At 36.3% G+C, this 26,226-nt stretch overlaps 1 protein-coding gene across 17 annotated transcripts in view; it reads right to left on the bottom strand.

The window, feature by feature from the left end:
- Nucleotides 1-3,008: 3,008 nt before the first annotated feature.
- The window catches only part of KTN1 (kinectin 1), a 112,785-nt gene continuing 89,567 nt past the window's right edge, over nt 3,009-26,226 (bottom strand). For 5 of the 17 annotated variants that reach the window (XM_061428970.1, XM_061428968.1, XM_061428975.1 and 2 more), the window contains 11 exons: nt 24,761-24,850; nt 20,301-20,381; nt 17,869-17,958; nt 17,656-17,748; nt 16,485-16,556; nt 16,194-16,277; nt 15,945-16,028; nt 12,963-13,046; nt 11,022-11,114; nt 10,054-10,174; nt 3,009-3,485 (listed from right to left, as the gene is read on the bottom strand). In XM_061428970.1, coding sequence (XP_061284954.1) covers nt 3,481-3,485; nt 10,054-10,174; nt 11,022-11,114; nt 12,963-13,046; nt 15,945-16,028; nt 16,194-16,277; nt 16,485-16,556; nt 17,656-17,748; nt 17,869-17,958; nt 20,301-20,381; nt 24,761-24,850 — 897 coding nt within the window. In that variant the 3' untranslated portion in view covers nt 3,009-3,480. The remainder of the gene's footprint in view (nt 3,486-10,053; nt 10,175-11,021; nt 11,115-12,962; nt 13,047-15,944; nt 16,029-16,193; nt 16,278-16,484; nt 16,557-17,655; nt 17,749-17,868; nt 17,959-20,300; nt 20,382-24,760; nt 24,851-26,226) is intronic. The other 12 variants (XM_061428973.1, XM_061428980.1, XM_061428974.1 and 9 more) reach the window with 7 other exon arrangements.

Genomic DNA, 26,226 nt, shown 5'->3' with positions numbered 1-26,226 from the left:
TTATATATACAAAAAAGCCACATTCATTAATACCACTACTGATCTCATCAGAAAAGACTTTGTCCAGTGAATCCAATATTGTCTTTATGGGAGTGAATAGTGGTGAGAATACAGTACCTACTAACAGTCTGGAGTCACTGTTTTGATCCTTGCTGAAGAACCAGCAGTTTTACCTACTTCTTTTAACACCATCAGCGAAAAAGGCAAATAACATCTTAGTATTATCAAAGTAGTTTTGACCTTTCAGAGTTCTGGAAAGTGCCTCAGGGAAGCCCAGGGCCCTACAAATCACACGTTTGAGAATCACTGAGGTTGAAAATCCCTTGGAAAGTACAATGAAGAGAAAAATGAGAAGGTATATAATAACATCAGGAAAAAGTAGGGTTAAAAAACTATACAGTATTTTTTTCAATTGTAAATTTAAATTATGCACATAATTACACACACATATATATGTGAATATATTTATCAGTGTGCCAATAAGAGAAGGAGGCCAGAAAGTTTAAGTTGGAGGATGGAATCCTAGTTCCTCCAGTCAGTGGCTGTGAGGCCTTGTATAATTGTCCAAACCTCCACCCCTACCCTCAGCACCCGTGTCTCAACTTCCTTATTTATAAAATGGGGATGATGATAAAAGCGCCCCTTCAATAAATTCTGGTGAGGATTAAATGAATTAATGCAAGTAAAGTGCTTTAAAAATGTCTGGCATGTGCTAAGTTGTATGAGTGATTACATATCAGCTGTCATAATCGAATGAATATGAAATTTCCCCATTTCCAAGAAAAACATAAATGGCAGAAACTGAGTCAAGAAGAAAGAGAAAAATCTATCAACCAGTTGGTAAAAGGGCTTGGATTTGGCCTCAGCCTCATTTTCCCAAGCAGCATCTTCGAGCAGCACTTCCCTCCTCTCTCAAGCACATCCGGAGCAGATCCCCACAACTCTCTTGTAACTGTAGTTAATTCAAGTACAGGTGATGTCACTGGCCTTAGTGGCAGCAACAAGGAATCTGTTCTTTAACTCCTTCTTTGCTCTCCCTTCTCTGGGGACCCAGATGATGAATGCGGTCAAGGGACAAACATCTCTTGACTCACCTGAGGGTGCAAATGCAGCCCTCCTCTGGGGTCACTGCTCCTCCTGTACCTGCCATCTACAAGATGTGTGAAAAATCTGGTCCTGCCTCAAACCCTCCATGGGCAAATGCCATGGGCAAATACAGCTACTGCCTCCTTGCGGCTGGGGTGAACACAAGCCTGGATGATTTACACAACGTGACTGGCCTCCCAGAATTACACTAGCTTTGCTACACCAAACTGAAGGGTATAGCCTGCTTCTCAGGTATCCCGTCACTCCCTTCCACAACTCTCCATTCTTTTTCAAGGATCAAGATGCCTGCTGTCAACTATGCTGGTCATTCTCCCCTCCCAGTAGTCATTGCCATTCTGACAAATCTTCTCAGGGCTCTCCGCCTCAGTTGGCTGCAACAGTGACAAGAGGAGCCACTAGAGTCTGAGGACATGGATGCCCTGTTTTGATGCTCTCGCCCTTCCCCAGCGATTGGCATATAGCACACGGGAAGGAGGAACAGCTGGGAATGGGTAAGACAAGAAGGCTTGTTTAGCCTTCCATCATTCAGGACAACTAAGGAACTGAGGATATTTAACCTAGAGGGAAATGGACTTCAGAGAACATGGAGCTGTCTTGGCATTCTGAAGAACTGAAAGGGAGTGTGATAAGCTTTTCCTATGTGATTCTGGAGTAAGGAAGTAGGACAAACTGATTAAAGCAACAGCAATCAAACTTTCAATACTTTAATAACCACCATCAATTACAACTGCACCTAACTGCAAGCTTCTTGCCTCCTCAGAGGCAAAAAGATGAATATGTCTTAGGTTGGGATGTTGAGGGAAGGGACAGAAATTAATAAGAGATTACACCAAGTCCTCAATTTTTTTTTTTCCAAATCAACATACTTAATACAATTGCACAGTTCTGAGAAAATAAGCTCTGAAAGGACAAAAATAGCAAGAAGAGATTATAGCATGAAATGCTGGATTTGTTTTTTTCAGATGGCAGAGATATGAATACTTTACACCATGCTATGCCAAGCTAAGTCGCTTCCGACTCTTTTGTGACCCTATAGACTATAGCCCGCCAGGCTTCTCTGTCCATGGGATCTCCCAGGAGATAATACTGGAGTGGGTTGCCACGCCCTCCTCCAGGGGATCTTCCCAACCCAGGGATCGAACCCACATCTCCTGCAGCTCCCGCACTGTGGGCAGATTCTTTACCACTGAGTCACTGGGGAAGTAAAGGCAATGGCAAAAGGAGAAGAGATACTGATTAGACGGTACCTGGCTGGCCTTCAGACCAATTTCCCAGTAGTTTGCTGAAAGCAGCCCAGTAAGGCCTGGGGTAGCCCAAAGGCCATGAGCAGTCTTTTCAGTTTACATCCACATACATTAGAAATACTATCTGGTGCATGTGCTATGTGGTAAAGGCACCACCTTAGATAACCCTCAAGGTATAGAAATGAATTTGGGGAATTCCCTAGTGATCCAGAGGTTAGGACTTGGTGCTTTCACTGCAGGGTTTGATCCCTGATGAGGGAACTAAGATCCCATAAGCTGCGCAGCATGGCCAAATAAACAATAAAAGTTAATTTCACCTATTCACTCACTGAAATATTTGAGCACAGTTGAAACAGGCACTTCCCCAGGGCTTGGGATAAAGCAAAGAACAAGAGAGATTATTCTGGCATTCCTGGAGCTTACTTTTTGATAGAGAGGGGTATAGGGAATGGCCCAGTATATACGGGAAGACTACTAATGTTATAGACCAAAACAGGTAGTGGGTAGTAGAGAAGACCCAGAGCTCCAGTTGAGAAGGCAACACGCACCAAACCTACCCTGTCTGGAGTTGCGATTAATGACTGTGCTCTAAATTATGTTGTTCTGAAGTGCTAATGAAACGTGTTAAAGCTCAATGAAAATCAGAACACATTTGAATAATAAGCATCCCTTTATTTGCTGACGCCATTACAAAAACCGATTACATTAGCAACAAAAAGTGTTTTCTTGAGTTGAAGTCAGAGGCAGTTACTCCCCAAAATGTTAAGTAAAACAGTGTACAACATCAGTATTAAAATGTTAAATTTTACATTGTCTTTACCACTTTTGATCTTCTGAACAATTTTATTGAGCAAAATAAGATAAAAGATTACATGTTTATTTTATCTTCAGGAATGTAAAGGTCTAATTATTCAAACAGTTTTTATTATAAAACTAAACTCTGAAGGTGTCTACAGAGTTGGCTTTTTTCTCTCTTTAAATCAGTAGTCTAACAAGGATTAGAAAAGACAAAACTCTGTTCAGTGTTTCTGACAAAGTAGAAAGGGTGAAAACATAAATAAGGCTTTAATTTGGCAAAATATAATACAATGCCTTCTGTTTTCCTTGAATGAACAGCTTCCCAATTACTTCACTCTGCAAAAGATCAGAAAGAAACAAATTCATTTTAAAACAAAGAAACAAAAGACAGTCAGAAGACGTCTATCAAACACCAAAGGTACATATTCCATTTGATCCAGCACGGCCCTTTCAACTAAAATCAGAACAGTCAATACTAATGGTAATCAGAAATAAGAGAAAAATCTCAGGATTCAGAAGAAGTTTTCAGATGGATTTTAAAATATGTGAGCCAAAACCTCAGACCAAACTGAGAATAATGTAGGGATTTTGAACCCTATTTAGAAAACATTTAAGAAAACAACATTGGGAATCCATTTGTATTACTGCTCCTCTCAAGAGACTATAAAGCTAATAAGATAAATCAACAGCATTGAAAAGAGACTGAAATTTATAACTCTCCACCCACGAATAAATAATTTAAGTTTCAGAAATTTTCTAAGGCCTTTTGAAGCTTTCCAAGTCAGATAAAATGACCAAAGAAATTAAACTTCAAAAGTCATTAAAAAAACTAAAAGAATTTAACCATATGCAACATGTGAAGTTTGACTGGATCCTGGTTTGGAAAAAAGTAACTAAAAAGATATTTCAGGTATAAGCAGAGACACCTTAAAAAAGGGGTGATATTATAGAATCACTGTTTGTGTGATTTTGGATGTGACAGTGATACTACAGATTTATAAGAGAATATCTTTGTTCTTGAGATGCATACTTAAGTGCTTAGGGATAAAAGATCATGTTATCTGAAAGTGACTTTCTAATAGTTTAACAGCAACAAAATATGTATACACAAATAAAAAGATGAAGCAGTTGAAGGGTGACTGAATGTTATATATTCTTTCAACTTTTCACAATGTGTGAAATTTTTCAAAAAGTTGAGGTGAAAAGAAGCAATCAGAAAGTTAAAAGTAATCACTGGCTATCACATACTATAATTGAAGCAAGATTAACAGCCGATTAGAAAGTCTACATAGGCCACTGTTACATTAAACTGAGAAGTGCTGTGTAAACACGTTACAGAAAATGAAGGTCCATATGACAATCAAGTGTAAAGTATAGAAACAGAAGTTAGTCTTTATCTGAAACATTAACTCTCATACTTCAATACACCAAAAAAGAACTTTTTTCTTTCAGAAACAAAAGACAACTGTATCATGAAAAAATCTATTTGTTAAAGGGAGTAAGGAAGGCACATATATAACAAACACATAAACAAAGTTTCACCTCACTTTTCCTGGATAGCTTAAAAGTCTCTCCAATTCACTACTGACAAACTAAATATCAACTTCAGGAAAAAGCCAGGACTGAAGGAAGAAACTAGAAGAGGCTGGCAAGAGAGGGTTAGATAGAATGAGGAGAAAAGAAAGCAATGCCAACACGGATCAGAACACACAGTGCTTGAAGCAGGGCGAGAAAAGTACAGATTAAGAGCACAGGGCCTGGGCTCAGACCACCTTGATTTAAATCCCAGCTCAACTAGTTCTAGCTATGTGACTTTGGGCAATTTACAGAACCCCTTTGGCTCTCTTGTAAAATGACAATTAAAACATATTAAGGGATTATTATTAACAATCCCTACCTATCTACTGCATTGGGTTGTTGTGAACATTTAAATGAATGACCACATGCTAGAAGCATGTTCATTCTTAGAGGAACACTTACAAAGTGTTAGCTATTAAAACCATCATCCTTCTTCCACATGATTCCACACACAGGTTCCAGGTAAGGGATCCTGGGTGTTTTGGTCTCAATGTTTGTGTCTCCCTCTTCCTCAAAATTCCTATGTTAAGATTCTAATCCCCATGGTAATGGTATTTGGAAATGGGGCCCTTAGGAGACTCCACTCATGAATGGGATTGATACCCTTAAAAAAGAACCCCAGAGAGCTCCAGTGCCCCTCTTGCCAGGTAAGGACAGAAAAGAAGATGGCCATCTTTAACCAGCAAGTGGGTCTCATCTGACAGAATATACTGGTGCCTTGATCTGAGACTCCCCCAGCCTCCAAAATTGTGAAAAATAAATCTCAGCTGCTTAAGCCAGTGTATAAGATTTTTGTTATAGCAGCCAAACAAAGACACTAGGGTAATAAAGTTTTCTGGTATGGTCAGATATACACTTGGAACACTTAGAGACCAGGCAAATATACAACATAAGAAAAAGTAGATATCTAAAAACAAAAAAACTTATACTACAAAATACTAGTGTTACCAGTCCAAAGCTATAAAAAAAATTACTTTAAAAAGCATGGGGGAGAGACATTCCTGGTGGTCCAGTGGTTAAGAATCTGCCTTCTAATTTGCCTTCACAGGTTCAATCCCTGGTCTGGGAACTAAGATTCCAAATGCTGCAGAGCAGCTAAGCCCACACCCGCAACCAGACAGAAGCCAGAGTGCTGCAACTGAGACCCAACACAGCCATTAAATAACTAAATATGTATTTTTTAAAAAGCATGGGGGAATGATAGCCTTCTTTTTGGAGAGGTGGTGGGGTGGGAAGAGAAGAATAGGAGATGAGTAGGCAGATCTCCAAGAGGAAAAAAAGGTTAATGTTTTCCAAATTAAGGATACAAGATAAATACACCTACCCCTACAATTCAGAGAAATGCTAAGTTCTGTGTATTAGGATTTAGAAAACTAAATTACTGTATATTATCTCTCTCATTTTTGCCTTTTAAAAATAGCTTTTCCCATACTGAAAATGTACACCATTACCTTAAACAATTCACATGCACTTGAAATACATAATAAGAAGAAGTAAGATTCCTGGTGGGAATGTAAATTGGTTCAGCCAATACGGAAAACAGTATTGAGGTTCTTCAAAAAACTAAAAAGAGTCAATATGTTATTGCTGTTGTTTAGTTGCTGAGTTATGTCCGACTCTGCAACCCAATGGACTAAAACCCATCAGGCTCCTTTTTCCATTTCCCAGGCAAGAACTTTATGGCAAATAGATGGGGAAACAGTGGAAACAGTGGCTGATTTTATTTCTTTGGGCTCAAAAATCACTGCAGACGATGACTGCAGCCATGAAATTAAAAGACGCTTAATCCCTGGAAGGAAAGTTATGACCAACCTAGACAGCATATTGAAAAGCAGAGACATTACTTTGCCAACAAAGGTCCGTCTAGTCAAGGCTATGGTTTCCAGTAGTTATGTATGGATGTGAGAGCTGGACTGTGAAGAAAGCTGAGCACCAAAAAATTGATGCTTTTGAACTGTGGTGTTGGAGAAGACTCTTGAAAGCCCCTTGAACTCCAAGGAGATCCAACCAGTCCATCCTAAAGGAGATCAGTCCTAGGTGTTCATTGGAAGGACTGATGCTGAAGCTGAAACTCCAATACTTTGGCCATCTCATATGAAGAGTTGACTCATTGGAAAAGACCCTGATGCTGGGAAGGATTGGGGGCAGGAGGAGAAGGGGACGACAGAGGATGAAGATGGCTGGATGGCATCACCAACTCAACGGACATGGGTTTGGGTAGACTCTGGGAGTTGGTGATGGACAGGGAGACCTGGCGTGCTATGGTTCATAGTGTCGCAAAGAGTTGGACATGACTGAGTGACTGAACTGAACTGAATATAATGGAAAAGATACTAAAATATGTGTGTGTGTATGTGTGTGTGTGTGTGTGTGTGCTGTATACCATAAACTAAAACAAGATTGTAAATTTACTATACTTCAGTTTTTAAAAAAAGTAATAAACTATACCTAAATAAAATAGGGGGGAAAAAGAGAAGATTCTTGACATCAGGCATTAACCTATAAATTTTGATGATTAAGAAATTTGTATTTCCAATTTAATCATCTGGTAGTAGTGATAGTTTTAAAAGAGTTAACAAGAGGGAGTATACACTGAGGAAAAATGATGGCTGAAGTTAAAAAACCAAGGATAACACAAACATTTAAAAGGCATAAAGAAAAGCTGTGGGAACCAAGGGACCCCTACAGAGGGGTAATCATTGTCAGTGCTGGATAGAACCTATGCAAGGAGAGTTCTCAAGTGCTGGTGGGCCTCTGAATTCATACAATCCATCTAACCCGCATGATACACTACTGATCATTCAACCACCCTTTCACTTGCCAAAAGTGGACTTATGTTCACCAGCTGACAAAAGAATGCTGAGTCATCACTCAGATACGCTTCCCGCTAAACAACAGTTCAGTTTTAGTTGTGTTGCCAGGGTATATGTATTTCTTTTAACAAATTACACACTGTAATTTTATAAACCAGGAAAAAAAAAATCTGAAAAATGAAAGTGTTATTATTGATAATCAGTGTAAGGCTCAAATTTTATATGATTAAGACCAAAGTGGAAACAGGAAAGCCAAAATGGTTCAGACCACACGTCTGAGAAAAAAAAAAGAAAATAACTAGAGAATACTTTTGAGATGCTAGTGAGATATTATTGACAAGGCCTAAGGGAAAAGGGTAACAGGACAGCTTATAATTTTGCAGGTTCTCAGATATGAAACCCTTCTATGGACTGACCTCACCATATTTAGAATTCATAACTATTTGCAGTATCTTGTACGCAAAAGAAGATCCTGTATCAGCTCCAGCAATTAGGCAATCACTAATGAATGACATGGAATGACAGGTCATTTCATCCAGTTCCTGGAACAGCAGAAAAAGAAGCCTTTCTCCAGAGTAGAGACTAGTAAGTAAAGAAGTAGATACTATGAGGATAGTTACTTCTTTTAAAAATTTTTAAGCAGTGAAATAAAAAAAAACTAGGATGGTATCCTGAAGCAGAAAGTTAAAATAAGATATTTGAGCATGTTTTCAAGACTAAACAGAAGCAGCATGTGGAGAAGAAAACAGGACTGAAGATGTGGGAAGGAAAGCTGCCCTGGGACACAGGAAGCAAGGTTATTTTCTCAGTTAGGGGAGGCTGGTAAAGTGGCAGAAGTGTAACTCTAGGCAACTGAGAAGCCAGCTTACCAAGGATAAAAGACTGAGATATGATTCTTGTGACAAGTTAGAAGAATGAGTTGAGTGTATGTGCAAAGTCTTCTTAGAGGTAACTGACCTGAAATAGCAGCTTAAAGAAGAGTATGTACTAAAGGCAGGCAAGACAATCTACAAGTGAGATAGAATGCCCCTGGAATCAAGATGGAGGTCCCTCCCAACTTTTTCAAGGCACCCAACCTATCCCAGGGCTTTCCTGGGGGCTCAGTTGGTAAAGAATCCACCTGCAATGCAGAAGACCTGGGTTCGATCCCTGGGTTGGGAAGATTCCCTGGAGAAAGGAACGGCTACAAAATTGTATTCTGGCCTGCAAAATTCCATGGATTGTATAGTCCATGGGATCACAAAGAGTCGGACATGACTTAGTGACTTTCACTAACCTATCCTGAGGCCTCTGCATAAGCTAAGAGTCCCAAGTTTGAGTGCTGAAAGGGAGAATTCAGTGTAAGTTGCCCCGGGGCATTGCACAGGCCACTCCACTGATCTCCAGGACAGCATGCTTATTATAGAACAAACAGCTTCAAAAGAAGAATATCTACAGTATTCAGTGCATACCAGAACATCTTAATTACCCAAGGCATTGTGACTTAAGTCATTCTTAAAACAGGTAAAACCCAGGGACCAACAATTAATTCATCAACATGCATTCTCAGGTCATATGGGCAATAAAATTTCAAAACATAGTTTGGCTAATGATGGTTTATTTATCTTCAGCCAAGACTTTCACTTCAAGAATTAAAAAATGTATTTCTTTGATTACCCATAAGCAACTTTAAATAAAACCCAGCTTCCAATGTAAATTGTGATGACAGTTTTTCAGTTCAGCATCTTATGTGAAAGGTCAAAGAAGAAAAGTATCTCTATATGAAAATACTAATTCAAAAGGGTATATACACGGCTCTGTTCATTGCAGCATTATTCACAATAGCCAAGATTTATAGAAACAACCTAAGTGTCCACTAATGAATGAATGGATAGAGAAGGTAAACACACACACGCACATACACAATGAATTACTACTCAGCCATAAAAAAAGAAGAAAATACTGCCATTTGCAACAACATGGTTAGAACTTGGAAGTATTATGCTAAATAAACTAAGTCAGAGAAAGACAAATAACATGATTTCACTAGTATGTAGAATCTAAAGAAAATGAAACAGACAAAATAAGACAAAACAAAAACTCACAAAACAGAACAGCTTAGTGGTTACCAGAGGGGAAGGGAGTTGGAGGGTGGGCAAAAGTGAAAAAGGAGGTCAACTGTACGGTGACAGATGGTAATTAGTCTTGTGGTGGTTATGACCTTGCAATGTGCACAAGTATAATGCTATAATCATGAAACTTAGATAAACTTTAAAAAAAAAAGGTATGTATTTTTTTAAAAAAAGGTATGTATTTTCTTCTCTAAACTACAAGATCAAAGTATATACAAGATGGAAATAAAACTCCAAGAAAGCTAAAGTTGTCAGTTGAAGGTTTTGAGAGAGATACAGAGGGAAAATCTCCACTATGGTAACAAGAGTTTCTATATTTATGGTAAATACACACTGTATATACATTCACACACACTATGTCAATTATCCACGGACAGACAGCAATTCTTCAGTTATTCTTACCTAATACCTGATAGTGTTCTTTCTCCTTTGTGAGCTGTTGGTTTACTGCCTGAAGCAACTGTTGTAACTGTGTTACAGTCTGATTTAGACTTACAGACATTGTCTCCTTCTCAGAAGACTCCTAAGAAAAAGATTAAAGAGATGAAAAACCCTAAGCATAAGGGAAAGGCATTTGCAACCAAAATCAGAAAATATTTTATTGTTGTTTCACACACAGATATAAAAAATCTGAAAGATGACATGAAAATTGACAATAAAACCACATAGAGCATAGTATTTGCTACCTCGCAGTGCAAGGTAGTCTGCACCTAAGCAAGTTTAATGTTATATAAATGCTGTCACTAGGCTACACAGGGTAAAATAAAGAAACTATGAATATCAGACAAAAATATTTTTCTGCTTTCATAAAAAAAGTGTACAAAGAGCCAAAGGAGAATACACTCACAACAACAGAAAAAAAACAAACATATATTGAGCTCTTACAAAAGTTGAGGCATTGTTGGGTTACCCACTATTCTAAGTCTTTTATATAGTAATTCATTTATTCCCTGCAACAATCCTACAAAATATGTACTATCATCATTACCTTTTATGGAGCAGCTGAAACCCAGAGAGGCTAAAGAGTTTCCCCTAAGTCAGTCACACAGCTACTGAACAACAGAATCAGGATTCAAATGCAAGGAGCAGAGTCTACAGTCATAAGTAGTATACCATAATACCTCCCAACTCAAACCTAAACATTAATGTAATATCTCACCAAGCTAAAGTGAAAACAAACATTAATAAAAACACAGAATTTCAGATAAGATACCTCAAAGAAAAGATGACCTTGAGTTAAGAATGCAACAAAATTGATGGAAGCATATTACAAAGGCATTTTTTCAGAGATGGATCTTGTAGATTTTTCATTCTTCACATAATTTATAAGGTAATTAGCTCAGAGATTTGGACCTAAAGAAAATGCATACCGTTTCTTGGGAAACATCACTATTTTCAATAACAGTAGTGTCTCCAGCAGCTTTTACTATTTTTGACTGGATAAGATCTAGTGACTGTTGAGCCTGTAAGGAAAGCAATATAGAGCCTATCAATACTACAATTGGTAGATAACTATATATATATATATATAAATATATGAAAAAATGAGTGATTTCCTTACATATTTTGTGTAAAACTAAAGCTCTTCTCACAATACAACATAAAAGTCAACCTGTTCAAGTTTTTTATCCAAAATCAAATAGCTGTCTCCCCTACCAGATTATAAAAACACATGCTCACAAACAATGAAGGAAATGTATAAAGAAATTAAAAGCAGAAATAACCTCAGTGGTATTTAGGTTAGATCAAGATCACATCAGTGATATTAGTCTAGATCAGAGGCTGGCCAAATCTAGCCACACTCTGTCTTTGTACAGTTTATAAGCTAAGAATGGTTTTTACATTTTTAAAGAGTCATATTAACAAAGAGTATGTGAAAGAAACTATAGGTGGGCAGTAAATCCTAAAACTTTTGAGTTTGTTGATTCCTGGTGTGAATCCCTTGTCAGTGCATATACGTCCTAATGGAAGACTGGTAGAAAATGTTCTGTACGTGGGCTTTTAACATACACATTACTTCATGAAAAATTTTGTTATCTTTTTACATGTCAGTAAATATTTATATGCATTTCCAATCACGAGTTACACAATATTTCTATTATATAGATATGGGGCAGTTCACTACCAACTATTATTGCCATTTTATGCCAAACAACATGGCATATCCATATCTTTGAGCACCTGTTTAATATCTTTAAAGCACCTTCTGAGAAAATAAATTGTTAGGCTAAAGCTGCATGTTTTATTAGTTTGTCCAGTGTCAAACACTAAAATCAAGTATCAAAGTAAATCAGATTGCTCAGTTTTGACAACGTATTATATATATCTAAGTCAGAGCTCCAAAACTTAAGTTCACATTTTCTCTACTGGCCACAACATCAAAGAAATATGAACCAACTCTAGAGTCCTAGACTTTTGCATAATAATTATAAGCTATAATCATATAGAATGAACAGAAATATTTCCTTCAATCTTTCAGAAAGTGACATATTTGTTTTGCTGACTGTATCTCCTATAAACACAATCATAGCTTGAAAGCAGCTCTGATAGAAGCATATACAAATTACACTATTAAAAATCTCAGCAGAATTACAAATAACTTGTCAAACTAACACAAAGAATAAAAAACGTAATCCTAAATATCACCCATCTATGTGAGATTAAGAGAAACATACTTCTACAAAGAAATAAAGGAATAAATTTCTGAAACAGCAGAGATCTACACTTCTTTTAGACACATGAGATGAGGTGAGGTGAAAGTCGCTCAGTCATGTCTGACTCTTTGCGACCCCATGGACTGTGGACTGCTAGGCTCCTCTGCCCATGGAATTCTCCAGGCAAGAATACTGGAGTATGTAGCCATTCCCTTCTCCAGGGGATCTTCCCAACCCAGGATTCAAACACAGGTCTCCTGCATTGCAGGCGGATTCTTTACCGTTTGAACCACCAAGGAAGCAAGAAGATCCAAAGAAATATACTTTGTAAATGACTATATAAGCAAATCCCAATAAAAAATATATGAATGTAACCAAATTTTTTAAGAGTAATATCAATTAAATTCAAAATGTAATCTGTACTTTACAAAGCAATTAATTATATAAATATGATGAAAAGCAAATTATGAAAAATGGAAAAACAAGCCAAAAAGTCTAGTTCCAAATATCTAACTATGTAGCAAACAGCTTAAATTTAAGAACAAATTAATGGGATGATGCAAAAGAATAAATCAGAAGTTAGCAGTATGTCAGCTTAAGACTCAAAGTACAATACATTATAATGATATGGCATCTTCAGGACAAGCAGTGTCTTACCTTATGCAAGTCACCAGCTACTTTCTGTCTTTCACTTTGTTCAGTTCTAAGTTTTGCATGTGTTTCATTTAACTGTTTCTTTAACTGTAAAAATAAAGGAACACCACAATTAAATTCACATCCTTCTTTGATTACGCTGAGATCCCTAGGACTGAAGAATGAATGAGAAAGAATGGGATCGCTAACAGTTATTATGCACAGTGGATTAGCCAATATGCTGCATCAGATGTATAGAAAAGCTGTAAGCAGTGGAGATTCCAATCTGTAAAGCTAAACTTAAGAAAAGCTACAGTAACAAACTAGAGTTTAAAAAACTGCAGATATAAAAACAAAACCATAAAATTACAGTAGAGTGTTACTATTTTAAGTACTGTTGTTGTTCAGTCACTTAAGTCGTGTCCAAGTCTTTGGGACCCCATGGACTGCAGCACACCAGGCTCTCCTGTCCTTCACTATCTCCCAGAGCTTGCTCAAACTCATGAGTGATGCCATCCAACCGTTTCATTCTCTGTCGGCCCCTTATCCTTCTGCCCTCCATCTTTCCCAGCATCAGGGTCTTTTCCAATAAGTCGGCTCTTCACACCAAATGGCCAAAGTACTGGAGCTTCAGCTTCAACATCAGTCTTTCCAATGAATATTCAGGACTGATTTCCTTTAGAATTGACTGGTTTGCTCTCCTTGCAGTCCAAGGGACTCTCAAGAGTCTTCTCCAAAACCACAATTCAAAAGCATCAATTCTTAGCAGCGCTCAGCCTTCTTTATGGTCCAATTCTCACATCCATATATGACTGCTGGAAAAACCATAGCTTTGACTATCTGGACCTTTGTTGGAAAAGTGATGTCTGTGCTTTGTAATACACTGTCTAGGTTTATGTCACAGCTATTTTAAGTATTATTCACTATTCATAAAGCCTATTTGCCCACATTTATTTCAAATTAAAAGGCAAGTAATAAAGTTTACTAATTGTTTAAAGGTTTTCTTAACCTATATAGTTAAGAATTATGTAATATTTTTAAAAACACTGAACAGAAAATGAAATCTTCAAAAATCCAGTAAAATGAAATCTTCAAAAATTTAAATGTTGTTCATCATTTAAGATGTCACTAGAGAAATGAGTGCAAGACCACAATGACTTAACTATACCAACAAGAAACATCTTAACATATACATCTCAACCAACTTGTTAAAAGTTATAAAGTTGTATTAAACTCCAGTGTCAATACATACTGCCTCTTCTCTCAGTATTCTGAATAATTATGAATGAAGGAAATGGACTGACAAAAATAACTTTTTTAATTAAACTCATCAAATTAATTGATTATGTCTCTTACCCATAAGCAAAGCATTCCAAACAGTTCTGGAAACCCCAAAGGGGAAAATATAAGACACTAGCATTTCAAACATGTAGAAACAATCAGTGCATGCAAGACATGACATTTGCAAATCTGATTTTGCAAACTCTTTCCAAATCCTTCAGTTTTCGCTCCTTTATTTAACTCTGATTTCATACATCAGAGAGGTTATTCCTTTGGCCCAGGAACATACAATGTATAAGCAAAAACAAAATTACTTTAATATATCTTAAAATGTGGAAGTTACCCTGAGCAAAAGACAAACAGAAAGATTAAAATGAAGACTGCAAACTCAAGGCAAAAAAAATTTAATACTGTTCAAAATGACCTTTTGACAGAAGGGTCAAAATATACAAAGAGAGCACCAGGCTAAATGGAGACTCAACATAATCCTTGGGTTTGAAGCTACTATTGGAGTCAGCCATGAAGCACCAAAGTTAAACGTAAAATTTCCAACAACTGTAGTTAGAAATGGATTTTTTAAAACCACATTATAGGATAAGCATATCCCTTAAAGCTGTAGCATACCACAGTACCAATCTGTGCAATATACAGCCAGTGTACCTAAAATTAATCCTACATTGCAGTGGGAATGATTCAATTCAGGTAAAATGAAGGTAAATTTTATTTTAAAACTAGAAAGGGGTGTGTGTATGGACAGGGGGTCAGGGTGGGGACTTGATGTGTGCATTTCATAGACAGCCCTACTCTGAAAATTGATTCCCATGGATCACTGCTGTAACACTGCTTAACATGAACAAGTTAAGAAATTTTCTTCGGTATACAGCAATACTAAAAAGAAAATTCCAAATTTGGCAGCACCAACTTATAGTAAGGAGACAGTCAGCTTATTGCAATTGTACTAGAGTTCATTCAGGTACTTTTTAAAAATCTAGTAACATTTTTAATTTTTAAAAGTCACAGACAGACATAATGACTATTGTTTGAAACATACAATAAGATAGTCATGTTTATATAACAAATAAGCCTGTCAGTGTAAATTTCCAGAAAATTTAAGAATGGGAATACAGTGTACTCTATGTACAACTGTATACAACATTTAGCTAACTCTGAGACTGTAGTTTTAAAATTATTATGCTCTGAATGATATGATGATGGTAAAGAATTCCATAAGCTTTGCCTTATATATAATGTACAGAAATGCCAGTTAAAATAAGAAGCTAGATTGGATCACTGCCCTTGAAAGAAGAGTATGTATCTTCCACCTTCACTAATCTCCTTCCATGTTAGAATATAAGAGGCCCAGTTAACTATGGTAATTCTGAGAAACTTTACAATGCAGCCAGTGTTTACGTTGCTTGTTTAATGTCTTTATTCACTGAAAATAATGCTGTTGAAGAAATCTGGTTTTATAAAACACAGAAAACTTTTTTGAAAAAGAGTTGCAAGCCACACATGCCATTGTTAGGAGCTAAGAAAAGAAGGATCATCTTAGAAATCAAGAAAAGACAGACCATCTTGAATCATCAGAATATGAAGATTATCTTAAACTTTAAAAATGCCAAGCTAAGGGTGTTAGCAAGGAGAAAGGTTTGGATGGCTTCTCCACATGTCAACACAAGTGTTTTCAGAGCCTACTTGATACACAGTGGAGAACAAGCTTCTTACCAAATTTAGCTCTTCATTCTGTCTTACTGCTTCAGAATATGAATCATCAAGTTTTTTCTGCAATTCAGTCAACAGATCTTTCAGCTGCAATGAAGTTTAGAGTTTAAGATTGATCTCCTTATGATATCCCATGTTTGTATGCTACTTGGAAGTTCTGCCACAAACAACTTACACTGAAATATTTTATCATTCTGTTATAAATTTAACTTCACCTGAGAAGCAAAGTTGAAAAAATTCTATTTTAAGTACCTCTCTGACTTCTGTAACATAGGTAGATCGTTCCATTTCTGCCTTCTCTAGCTCCATTTCCAAATGCTCTCGTTCTCTTCTCAGCTAGCAATGAAACAAAGAAGGAAAAGTTAAGAAACAAATTTAAGATACTTCCCTACAATGAAAAGTTACAAGACTTACTGAATCCAAAACTATACCATCTCAATAAAAGTATAACAACCACATCATTAGATAAAAGAAATCTTAAAACACAGCCTTAATGCTAAAAATGAGGCCATAGGTTACAAATCAAACAATGAGATAACATACATTTTCAGTATCCTTATTTTCTCTTCTTAACCGATCTAGCTCTTGCTCCAAAGATGTGAATGACAACTGCATCTGAAATGTGAAATAATTATAAGACTAAGTCAAACCACCAATGATACAAAGGCTTTTCTATCTTGTAGAATTTTAATCAATTAGATACTTCGGAGGTGGTTTTTTTTTTTTTTTTTGGAAGGAGAAAGAGTGACTTTCTTTACCAGGCAAAGGGAAAAAACAGTAGGCTACTCCCTCAAAAACTGTGTCCCCAGAGGTGTTTTTTTTTTTTTAAATGTATCTCATTTAAAGCCATAACTTAATTTTAAAAGCCCTTAAAAATGACAGTGTCACATATAACTTGATTTAAACTGTGATCAAAACCACCTCATTTGCATGACATTATATGAGGTCCAGCTAAAGTGCTTAATTTTTTAACAATTAACTGATAATCAGCTTCATCAATCCCCAAATGTATTATTACAGAATACCATCAACAATTCTAGATTCTGCACAGGTTGGCCCAGGAAAACAAGTGAGCAAGAGACGGCACTCTTTACCACACCCAAGTACTACTATTCATTTTATATGAGCATTCAAGATACCAGATTTGGGCATCTTTGAAGATTCTGAAACCACTTTCCTGATGGATATGGAAGGAAAACTGTAAATAGAAGAAAAACTAAGACTACATTAACAACATTCAGGTCCCATGAACAGAAGAAGGTCTTACTATTTCTTGAATACTATATCATGAGTCACAAATCAGTGTTTGAAAACATTGTGAACACCAAATTATTTGCCTTATGTTATCACATTGTGGTTCTTCAACACCGCTTTACATTCTGTTATCATAGCAGGGTAGGGGGTGGGGTGGGGGTGGGGGTGGTGGTGGTGAGGCAGGGCTCTTTAAAACAGTGTTTTTAAAACTCTTTAAAACACTGTATCATTGCGGGGGGGTGGAGGGGGTGCTCTTTGAAACTCTGTGTTGGCCCCAGAGTTTCACCCCCAGTAAGCTATGGGTGGGGCCTAAAAGCATGTCTAACAAGTTCCCATGAGATACTGATGCTGCTGATCCAGAACCCCCACGTTGAGAACTGCCAGTTTGTTTGGATTTTGTTTTTTTCCAATAGTTCACACAATTCTTACTTATTTTTTTCACTAAGCTTTCTTTAAATACCTGTTTAATAGTCTTCTGTGATTCATCAACCTTAACTTTCCATTTATTCTCTTCTTGTTCCACACTTCTCTGTAGCTTCTGTAAAATTCCTTCCTATGAACACAGTATAGTTGTTCTGAAAAATTCACGTTCTAATACAAAGATAAACTACTTAAGCCACTAAGTAATAAATTAGTAATTATTTTAAAATGTAGATTAAAAATCATTTCCTACTGTTTCTGCAAGGACGGATTTGTATTTTTCACACTCTAGTTGTAACAATGTGTGCATTTCATCAGCTTCTTTCAACTTGTGCTCCAAATCCTGCAAAGAATGATATAAATAAAAATTCTCTAGTTTTACCAGAAAGTTTTGTGCTTCAAATTTGTTTCTGAACTTATTGATATATTAAGATAAATGGCTTCTGTTTTATCATTAATCACTACATTTCAACCTTCTCAAGTGGCAGTGAAATTCAATGACACTGTTAAGTCATTTGATTTTCCTAATAAAACTCCCAGTCTGGGACTTCTCTGGCATTCCAGTGGTTAAGGCTCCATGCTTCCAATGCAGGGGACACAGGTTCGAACCCTGGTCGGGAAACTAAGATCTCACATGCCAGGAAAGAAAGTTTAGTCACTCAGTTGTGTCCGACTCTTTGTAACACTAAGGACTGCAGCCTGCCAGGCTCCTCTGTCCATGGGATTCTCCAGGCAAGAATACTGGAGCGGGTTCCCATTCCGTTCTCCAGTGGATCTTTCCAACCTAGGAGGTGAACCCAGATCGCCTACATTGCAGGCAGATTCTTCACTTTTTTGAGCCACCAGAGAAGCCAGGAGGAATGGCCAAAAGATAAAACTTCTAGAGTATGTTTAATACAAAATATAATCATACAATTTTATATAAATAGGTTTGTCACTACCTAGTGAGACAGTAAAATCAAAGCAGACCATCATATGAAATAAAGTCACAATGCCACAGGGTTATATTCATGCCACTTGAGATACAAAAAAAAATGAATCTCACAAATTTTAGCAGTCAAGCATAAAAATGCATCTAGGCTCTGAACACTCCTGAATAGTGTATTATGTCAGTAAACCAGTCAGGTTCTACCTATTAACTGATCTTTACTTCCTGAACCCAAACTAAAAAGAGAATCAGAGATAAATATTCAGTTTTATAAATGATTCTCCAAGCCAGGCTTCAGCAATACAGGAACCGTGAACTTCCTGATGTTCGAGCTGGTTTTAGAAAAGGTAGAGGAACCAGAGATCAAACTGCCAACATCCGCTGGATCATGGAAAAAGCAAGAGAGTTCCAGAAAAACATCTATTTCTGCTTTATTGACTATGCCAAAGCCTTTGACTGTGTGGATCACAATAAACTGTGGAAAATTCTGAAAGAGACGGGAATACCAGACCACCTGACCCGCCTCTTGAGAAATCTGTATGCAGGTCAGGAAGCAACAGTTAGAACTGGACATAGAACAATAGACTGGTTCCAAATAGGAAAAGGAGTACGTCAAGTATATTGTAACCCTACTTATTTAACTTATATGCAGAGTACATCATGAGAAACGCTGGGCTGGAAGAAGCACAAGCTGGAATCAAGATTGCCGGGAGAAATATCAATAACCTCAGATATGCCGATGACACCACCCTTACGGCAGAAAGTGAAGAGGAACTCAAAAGCCTCTTGATGAAAGTAAAAGTGGAGAGTGAAAAAGTTGCCTTAAAGCTTAACATTCAGAAAACGAAGATCATGGCATCCGGTCCCATCACTTCATGGGAAATGGATCGGGAAACAATGGAAACAGTGGAAACAGTGTCAGATTTTTTTGGGGGGGCTCCAAAATCACTGCAGATGGTGACTGCAGCCATGAAATTAAAAGACACTTACTCCTTGGAAGGAAAGTTATGACCAATATAGATAGCATATTCAAAAGCAGAGATATTACTTTGCCAATAAAGGTCCATCTAGTCAAGGCTATGGTTTTTTCAGTGGTCATGTATGGATGTGAGAGTTGGACTGTGAAGAAGGCTGAGAGCCAAAGAATTGATGCCTTTGAACTGTGGTGTTGGAGAAGACTCTTGAGAGTCCCTTGGACTGCAAGGAGATCCAACCAGTCCATTATGATGGAGATCAGCCCTGGGATTTCTTTGGAAGGAATGATGCTAAAGCTGAAACTCCAATACTTTGGCCACCTCATGCGAAGAGTTGACTCATTGGAAAGGACTCTGATGCTGGAAGGGATTGGGGGCAGGAGGAGAAGGGGACGACAGAGGATGAGATGGCTGGATGGCATCACTGACTCAATGGACGTGAGTCTGAGTGAACTCCGGGAGTTGGTGATGGACAGGGAGGCCTGGCGTGCTGCGATTCATGGGGTCGCAAAGAGTTGGACATGACTGAGTGGCTGAACTGAACTGAAGATAACAGAGCTAAAGAAATGACAAATACCAGCTTTGTACACATATCAAATTTGAGGAAGACAATAGCATTTGCACCAAAATGTACACAAAATGAAATCACCTTATACTTTCTGAAAAGATCACTATTCTACTCATAATGTAGTTATTATCTTTCCCAAACTTAAGGACAAATTCTGATTTATTCTTTTTTTCTACATTTGTTTAAAATATACATACTTTACTTCTTGAACTAACCTTAACCTCCTCTGAACCTGAAGCTGCAGCCACACATTCTTTTGCCTTCTTTTCAAATCCATGCAACCATTCACTATAACTCTGTGGAGAAAAAAATCAAATAACTAATTTTTAAAAATACCTAAATGAAATAAGTAAAAAAAAGGTAAATAACCAAATTGGAAGATTATAAAAAGAAACCTATGTAGACAAACACCATCCCTATGGAAATCTCAAAAAAGATTATAGTTGTTAAGTAAGTTGTACATGACCTGGTCTTGAAAATAAACACTAAAAATATGCCTGTGTACTATATTACCATCAAAATCAAATCTAAATTTATTTACCCTGTCCAAGGATATTTGCAAATAAATTCAGGCCATACAGGTAAGATTTGGGCTAAAATTACTCTCTATCACTAACCAGTGCTGGGACTAATAGATTCAATCTTTAAGACAGAGAAAGCTTAGATTAAGCAATTTTTCAAACTTTTCTTTTTTTAGGAGATAGTTCTACAGAGATACACTGGTCAGAAGATTTTAGATTCTATGAGGGTGTTCCAGGCATTATGAAAATACTTGAAAATAAATATTATGAAACATTTAAAAAATCATAATGAGAAATAAGAATACATGAACATTTATGTGTTTAAAATCAACAAAAATTATATTTGTACTGTAAGGTTAGCTGAGGCAAACACAAGGCATTCTTATAGTTTTAGTCATTAAAATAAATTATTAAATTATTAGTTAAATATTTTAAAATAAATTATTAGTTAAAAATAAATTATTCTAGATTTTTTTATGCTTCTTGTCTAAATTTTAAACTCTGATAAAGTGTGTTTGGTAGATACTTTAAAGCAAATTTCCTCTTAGGTCTTTTAGGTCTTTGAAAGTGAAAGTGAAAGTCGCTCAGTCATGTGTGACTCTTTGCCACCCCATGGGCTATACAGTCCATGGAATTCTCCAGGCCAGAATACTGGAGTGGGTGGCCTTTCCCTTCTCCAGGGGATCTTCCCAACCCAGGGATCGAACACAAGTCTCCCGTACTGAAAGCAGATTCTTTACCAGCTGAGCCACAAGGGAAGCCCTAATAGTGGAGTGGGTAGCCTATCCCTTCTCCAGCAGATCTTCCCCACCCAGGAATCAAACTGGGATCTCCTGCATTACAGGCAGATTCTTTACCAACTGAGCTATCAGGGAAGCCCACTGATAGGTCTTTGGTTTAGTTTAATTCAAGATTTTAAAAAAACACACACATATGAAATTTATATTAACTGCTCTAATTAAAAGCTTTAGTTATGTGGCTGAATCAGGATTCTCTGTATTTCATCAAATAAAAATAAAAAACAAAGAAAACTGGATGCTGAGATCACCCTGTAGTGCAATATCCCATAGTACATATTAGTCATAAAAGTCTCTTCATTTAAAAAAAAATTACATTCCCCTGTGGCTCAGTGGTAAGGAATCCTCCTGTAATGCAAGAGATGCAGGAGACATGGGTTCAAATCCTGGGCTGGAGGAGGAACTGGCAAACCACTCCAGGATTCTTGCCTGAAAAATTACATGAACAGAGGAGACTGATGGGCTATAGTCTATGGGGTCGCAAAGAGTCAGACATGACTGAGCACAATCATAAATTTGATTGATGATGAAAACATACTATTAAAATCCTACTTAGCTTCAAATACTAAGATTCCATATAAATTAAATTCAGTTGAAAAATTGTTTAGACACTTAAAGTATATAAACTTCCCTTCAATCTCTATCATATAGTTTAGATCTCTTCTCTGCAGATTTTCTTAGCAAAAAAGCAATAGAAAACAGTTTACAAAAATTACTTAATGTATAAAAGCCCTTTTATATCTACTGACTATATTAATATTAAATTTAATTATTATTGCTTTATCTTAAGGTAAATAGTCTATTATCCATCATATCTCTAAAAACTTATATACTAGACTCTAAGTAGCACGCAGAAAACTTAATATATTTCTTAAATATAGACTACATGCAAAAGTATTCAACTTTTAACAAGTGGATGAACAGAAGCCAAATATAATCATCCATGTCTTACAGTGATTCATAAATATTTATAGTGTAAAAAAGGTTTGGTGGTTGCAGGTGGGTAATACAGCTGTTAAGAAATAATTTGCTACATTAAAAAGAATTTTTAATTCTGGTGATATTATATAATCTTAGAAGAGAAATACAAAGCATGAACTCTTCTGGCTCATAAAATACTATCAAACAAATCTCCCAATTTCATTATTCCATTAATGAAATATAGAGTAGGAATACAGAAATAAAAATGACTTATGGCTACAAAGTAAAAAAATATGAAATATAGGAAGAACAACTCCTCCTGTGTTTATTGTAAAAACAGCACTAGAACTGACAATTTATCCATATTACCCAGAACACAGTATTTCATCAATTCAACCAATTATCTATTAAGTCATCAAACCTGAATATGTCCTCAACAGTTACAATGAAAGAAGCATTTTTGCTTCTTCTGCAAGTTAGACATAGAATATACATAGATAAAACCTAAGAGAGCAAGCAGCTAAACTCAGACTGCACAGAGAACAGGTCATTAAGTTTACTTACATCACACCTGGCACCCGAAGCCCTCTCCTTAGAGAAATATCCTGATTCAAAATTTGGGGCAGGAAATGCATATGATAAATTCAGGAACATCTTATCATACCACTAAGCAAAGAAGCTACCAAAGATTAGCAGGGCTGTGTCAAAAAGATTAAGCTCCAAAGGGCCAAAGAAGCATAGGCAAACACTGCTGTTGATTAATTGCTAAGTCATGTCTATGTTCAACTTTTTGCGACCCCATGGTCAATAGACTCCTCTGTCAACAGAATTTTCCAGGCAAGAATACCAGAGTGGGTTGCCACTTCCTTCTCCAGAGGATCTTCCCAACCCAGGGATTGAATCCACATCTCCTGCACTGGCAGGCAGACACTTTATCACTGAGCCTTATGGCCCTCCTAATGGAAGTGCACAACACTGCTCATGAAATAGTCTTGCCTCCACCCTGTCCTACCCCTGGAGTGCTGAGTCTGAATCTAATCAGGCCTCCACTGATTACCAATTTACGAGATACACAAAGGACAGAGGAACATACTGACATTACAGGGATGCAGTCAGCTAAATCCAGACTGGGAAAATGAACTTGAAACCACTACATTAAAAAAAAAAAAAAGTGGGCAAGAAGGTATGCTGACAAAAGGGAACCTGTGGAATAAAAAGGATCTAGAAGACATCTTAAATCAGTCACATGTTGACTTTATTTGAATCCTGACTAAAACAAACTACAGTAAGTTGTTATTATTTCATTAAAATAGATTGTATCACAACTGAAGAAATCCAAGTATTGGCTAGATGTAGGATATAAGAAATTTTTTAAAAATATAACAATAGTATTTTTTGAAGGAATCCTTATTATTTAGAAATATTTACTGATGAAATGCTCTGATGTTTGACTTCCTCCAAAATAAAACTGTCAGTATCAATGCATGTCGTATAGGTAACTGTTAAGGTGAGATACAAGGTACATCAGGCTCATTATGCTATTCTCTCTACTTTTGACTGTATATATGATTTTCCATTAAAAGAAAAAAGGCTTCTATTATCATTTTAGAAAACTACATGCACACTCACTGGCTTTCTTTCTCTGCCCTCAAATATTCATTATATTCTCTGAATCAAGTAAACTTTTCTCTCCCATTTAAAACACATACAATCTCAGATAAAACAAGCTATTCCAAATCATCTTCAAGACTTTTGCTTAAAAAGTTAACGGATAACCAAAATCTTAAGTTTTGAAATAAAAAGAGCCTAGTTCTTAGTATTAAATACTTTTAAAAATAAAGTGTTCTTAAAATTAAGAAGGAATCACCTAAAATTAAGTTCTATTTTTAATAAAGCCATTAAGAATATTACTGATTTATTAACCACTACTGAGTCTTCCCTGGTGGCTCAGACAGTAAAGAATCTGCCTACAATGCAGGAGACCAGGGTTTGACCCGAGTCGGGAAGATCCCCTGGAGACAGAAATGTCTACCCACTCCAATATCCTTGTCTGAAGAATTCCACGGACAGAGGAGCCTGGTGGGCTGCACTCCATAGGGTTGCAAAGAGTAGGATACAACTGAGTGACAACACTTTCACTTTCAACCACTATTGACTTATGAAGAAATATTTCTTTCCCATTTATGATATTTATAACCTAAATAATGTCTTATATATAAATTTTATAGATTATAATAAAGTAGCAATTGAAAAAACACAAATTATTTTGAACCAAGTTAACTGATTTTAACTACTCAAGACACCCTAGGTTAAAAATGAGAAAGACTGATAAGCACACCATTAAAACCAAGTGCAGAGTGCAAATGCTACTTATTCACAACTTCCTTAAATAATGATGAAGATGTCATGTTTTAAAAAATAATTAATTAATCTTACCAAATTAGAAGGGACAGACACCTTTGGAAATAATTTTTTGAGAACTTCTTTAGCTTCTAACTCAACAGCTTCTACGTGTTGTTGTCTTTCCTAAAGCAGAGGAAGCACCAAATCAAACTCAGAAGATTACAGAATTGAAAAATTAAAAAGCTACAGTCTTTTAAGCTTAAAGGAAGAAAAGGCAAGGTATTTTTAAAATTCTTATTACTGACAAATGTTCAAATTTCCCATTCTGAAATATCAAAATGCTTACATAAGAAAAAAATCTGCAAAATCTCAAAAGCATCCTAAGTAACAAATAATGTCTTACATTAATCAAGCTAAGGCAATATCTGACAATATTAACATTTTCCTTGCCATCAAGTGATACCCCTCCAGGAACAATTCAAAAACCAAGCCAAAACAAAAAACATTTCCTACAGCTAAAACAAGCTACATGTAAAAAATATGCATCTGGGTGACATAACTGAGGCTGGCAAGTCTCTTTTCAAAAAATACATCACTGATGGACAACAAATCATGGGATTAAATTTAATAATGGGATTAAAATGGCAACTTTGATACTTCCAGTTTCAAGGTCAAGTGAAGGTATTTATGCTAAACAAAGGGGGAAAAAAGAACCACCAAAATTTGACAAGTGTACATATGAGAAAAAGAGCAAAGAGAAAGAGGAATAATTGATGGTATACTACTTCACCAATGCCATACATCAAGAAAACTAATTCTGACACATATGCATGGACTCTGTCAGCTGTAAATTTAAAGATAAGTATTACAAATGCATGTCTAGATTTGGTGATTTCAAATCCAAGTCTAATGGGTATCAATGGTTAATTCAAAGCCACAGTTTGTCAAAATTAGGATAATGATTTGATCACACAAAAATAAATATCTAATATTCAAATTATCTCTACAAGATTAAAAAAAGACATCTATAAAAATACACATCTAAACAAAGCCAAGAAAATCATCTCAAAACACTGGTGAAGTTCAACAGGTGACAAGAAGGCAAGCAAGCTAGCAAGATCTCAAGCCTATCTTTCCCCCATTATTTAAACTGATCTTTCAAATCTATTACAGATTTAAGATGCACACACTTCAATTTAAGAAAATCTAATAGTATAAAAAATCTAAAGTTATGCAGTAAGAAGCTAGAGATTAATCATATTCTATACATACACAATGCTGTTACTTTACTCAGATTAGTGGCAGGATTTTCAAAGTGGAATATTTAATAGAGTATTTTCAATAATTCAATGAGTTTTAATGGAATATTTTCAATAACTCAATGAAGTCCACTATTTTTCAGAAATATACCCATCTAACTGCATAAAATAAGGTACATTCATTTAAGGAAAATGATTAACAGCTAATTCAGAAACAATCAGGAGCTCATCTTTATCATCTGACCATAGAAGTGGTAGGCTTCCCTGATAGCTCAGCAGATAAAGGATCCATCTGTAATG

The sequence above is a fragment of the Bos javanicus genome, chromosome 10, assembly GCF_032452875.1.
Source record: "Bos javanicus breed banteng chromosome 10, ARS-OSU_banteng_1.0, whole genome shotgun sequence".
NCBI classification, from domain to species: domain Eukaryota; kingdom Metazoa; phylum Chordata; class Mammalia; order Artiodactyla; family Bovidae; genus Bos; species Bos javanicus.
The sequence above is the reverse complement of the archived record's forward strand: the minus strand, read 5'-3'. Positions and strand labels throughout refer to the sequence as shown.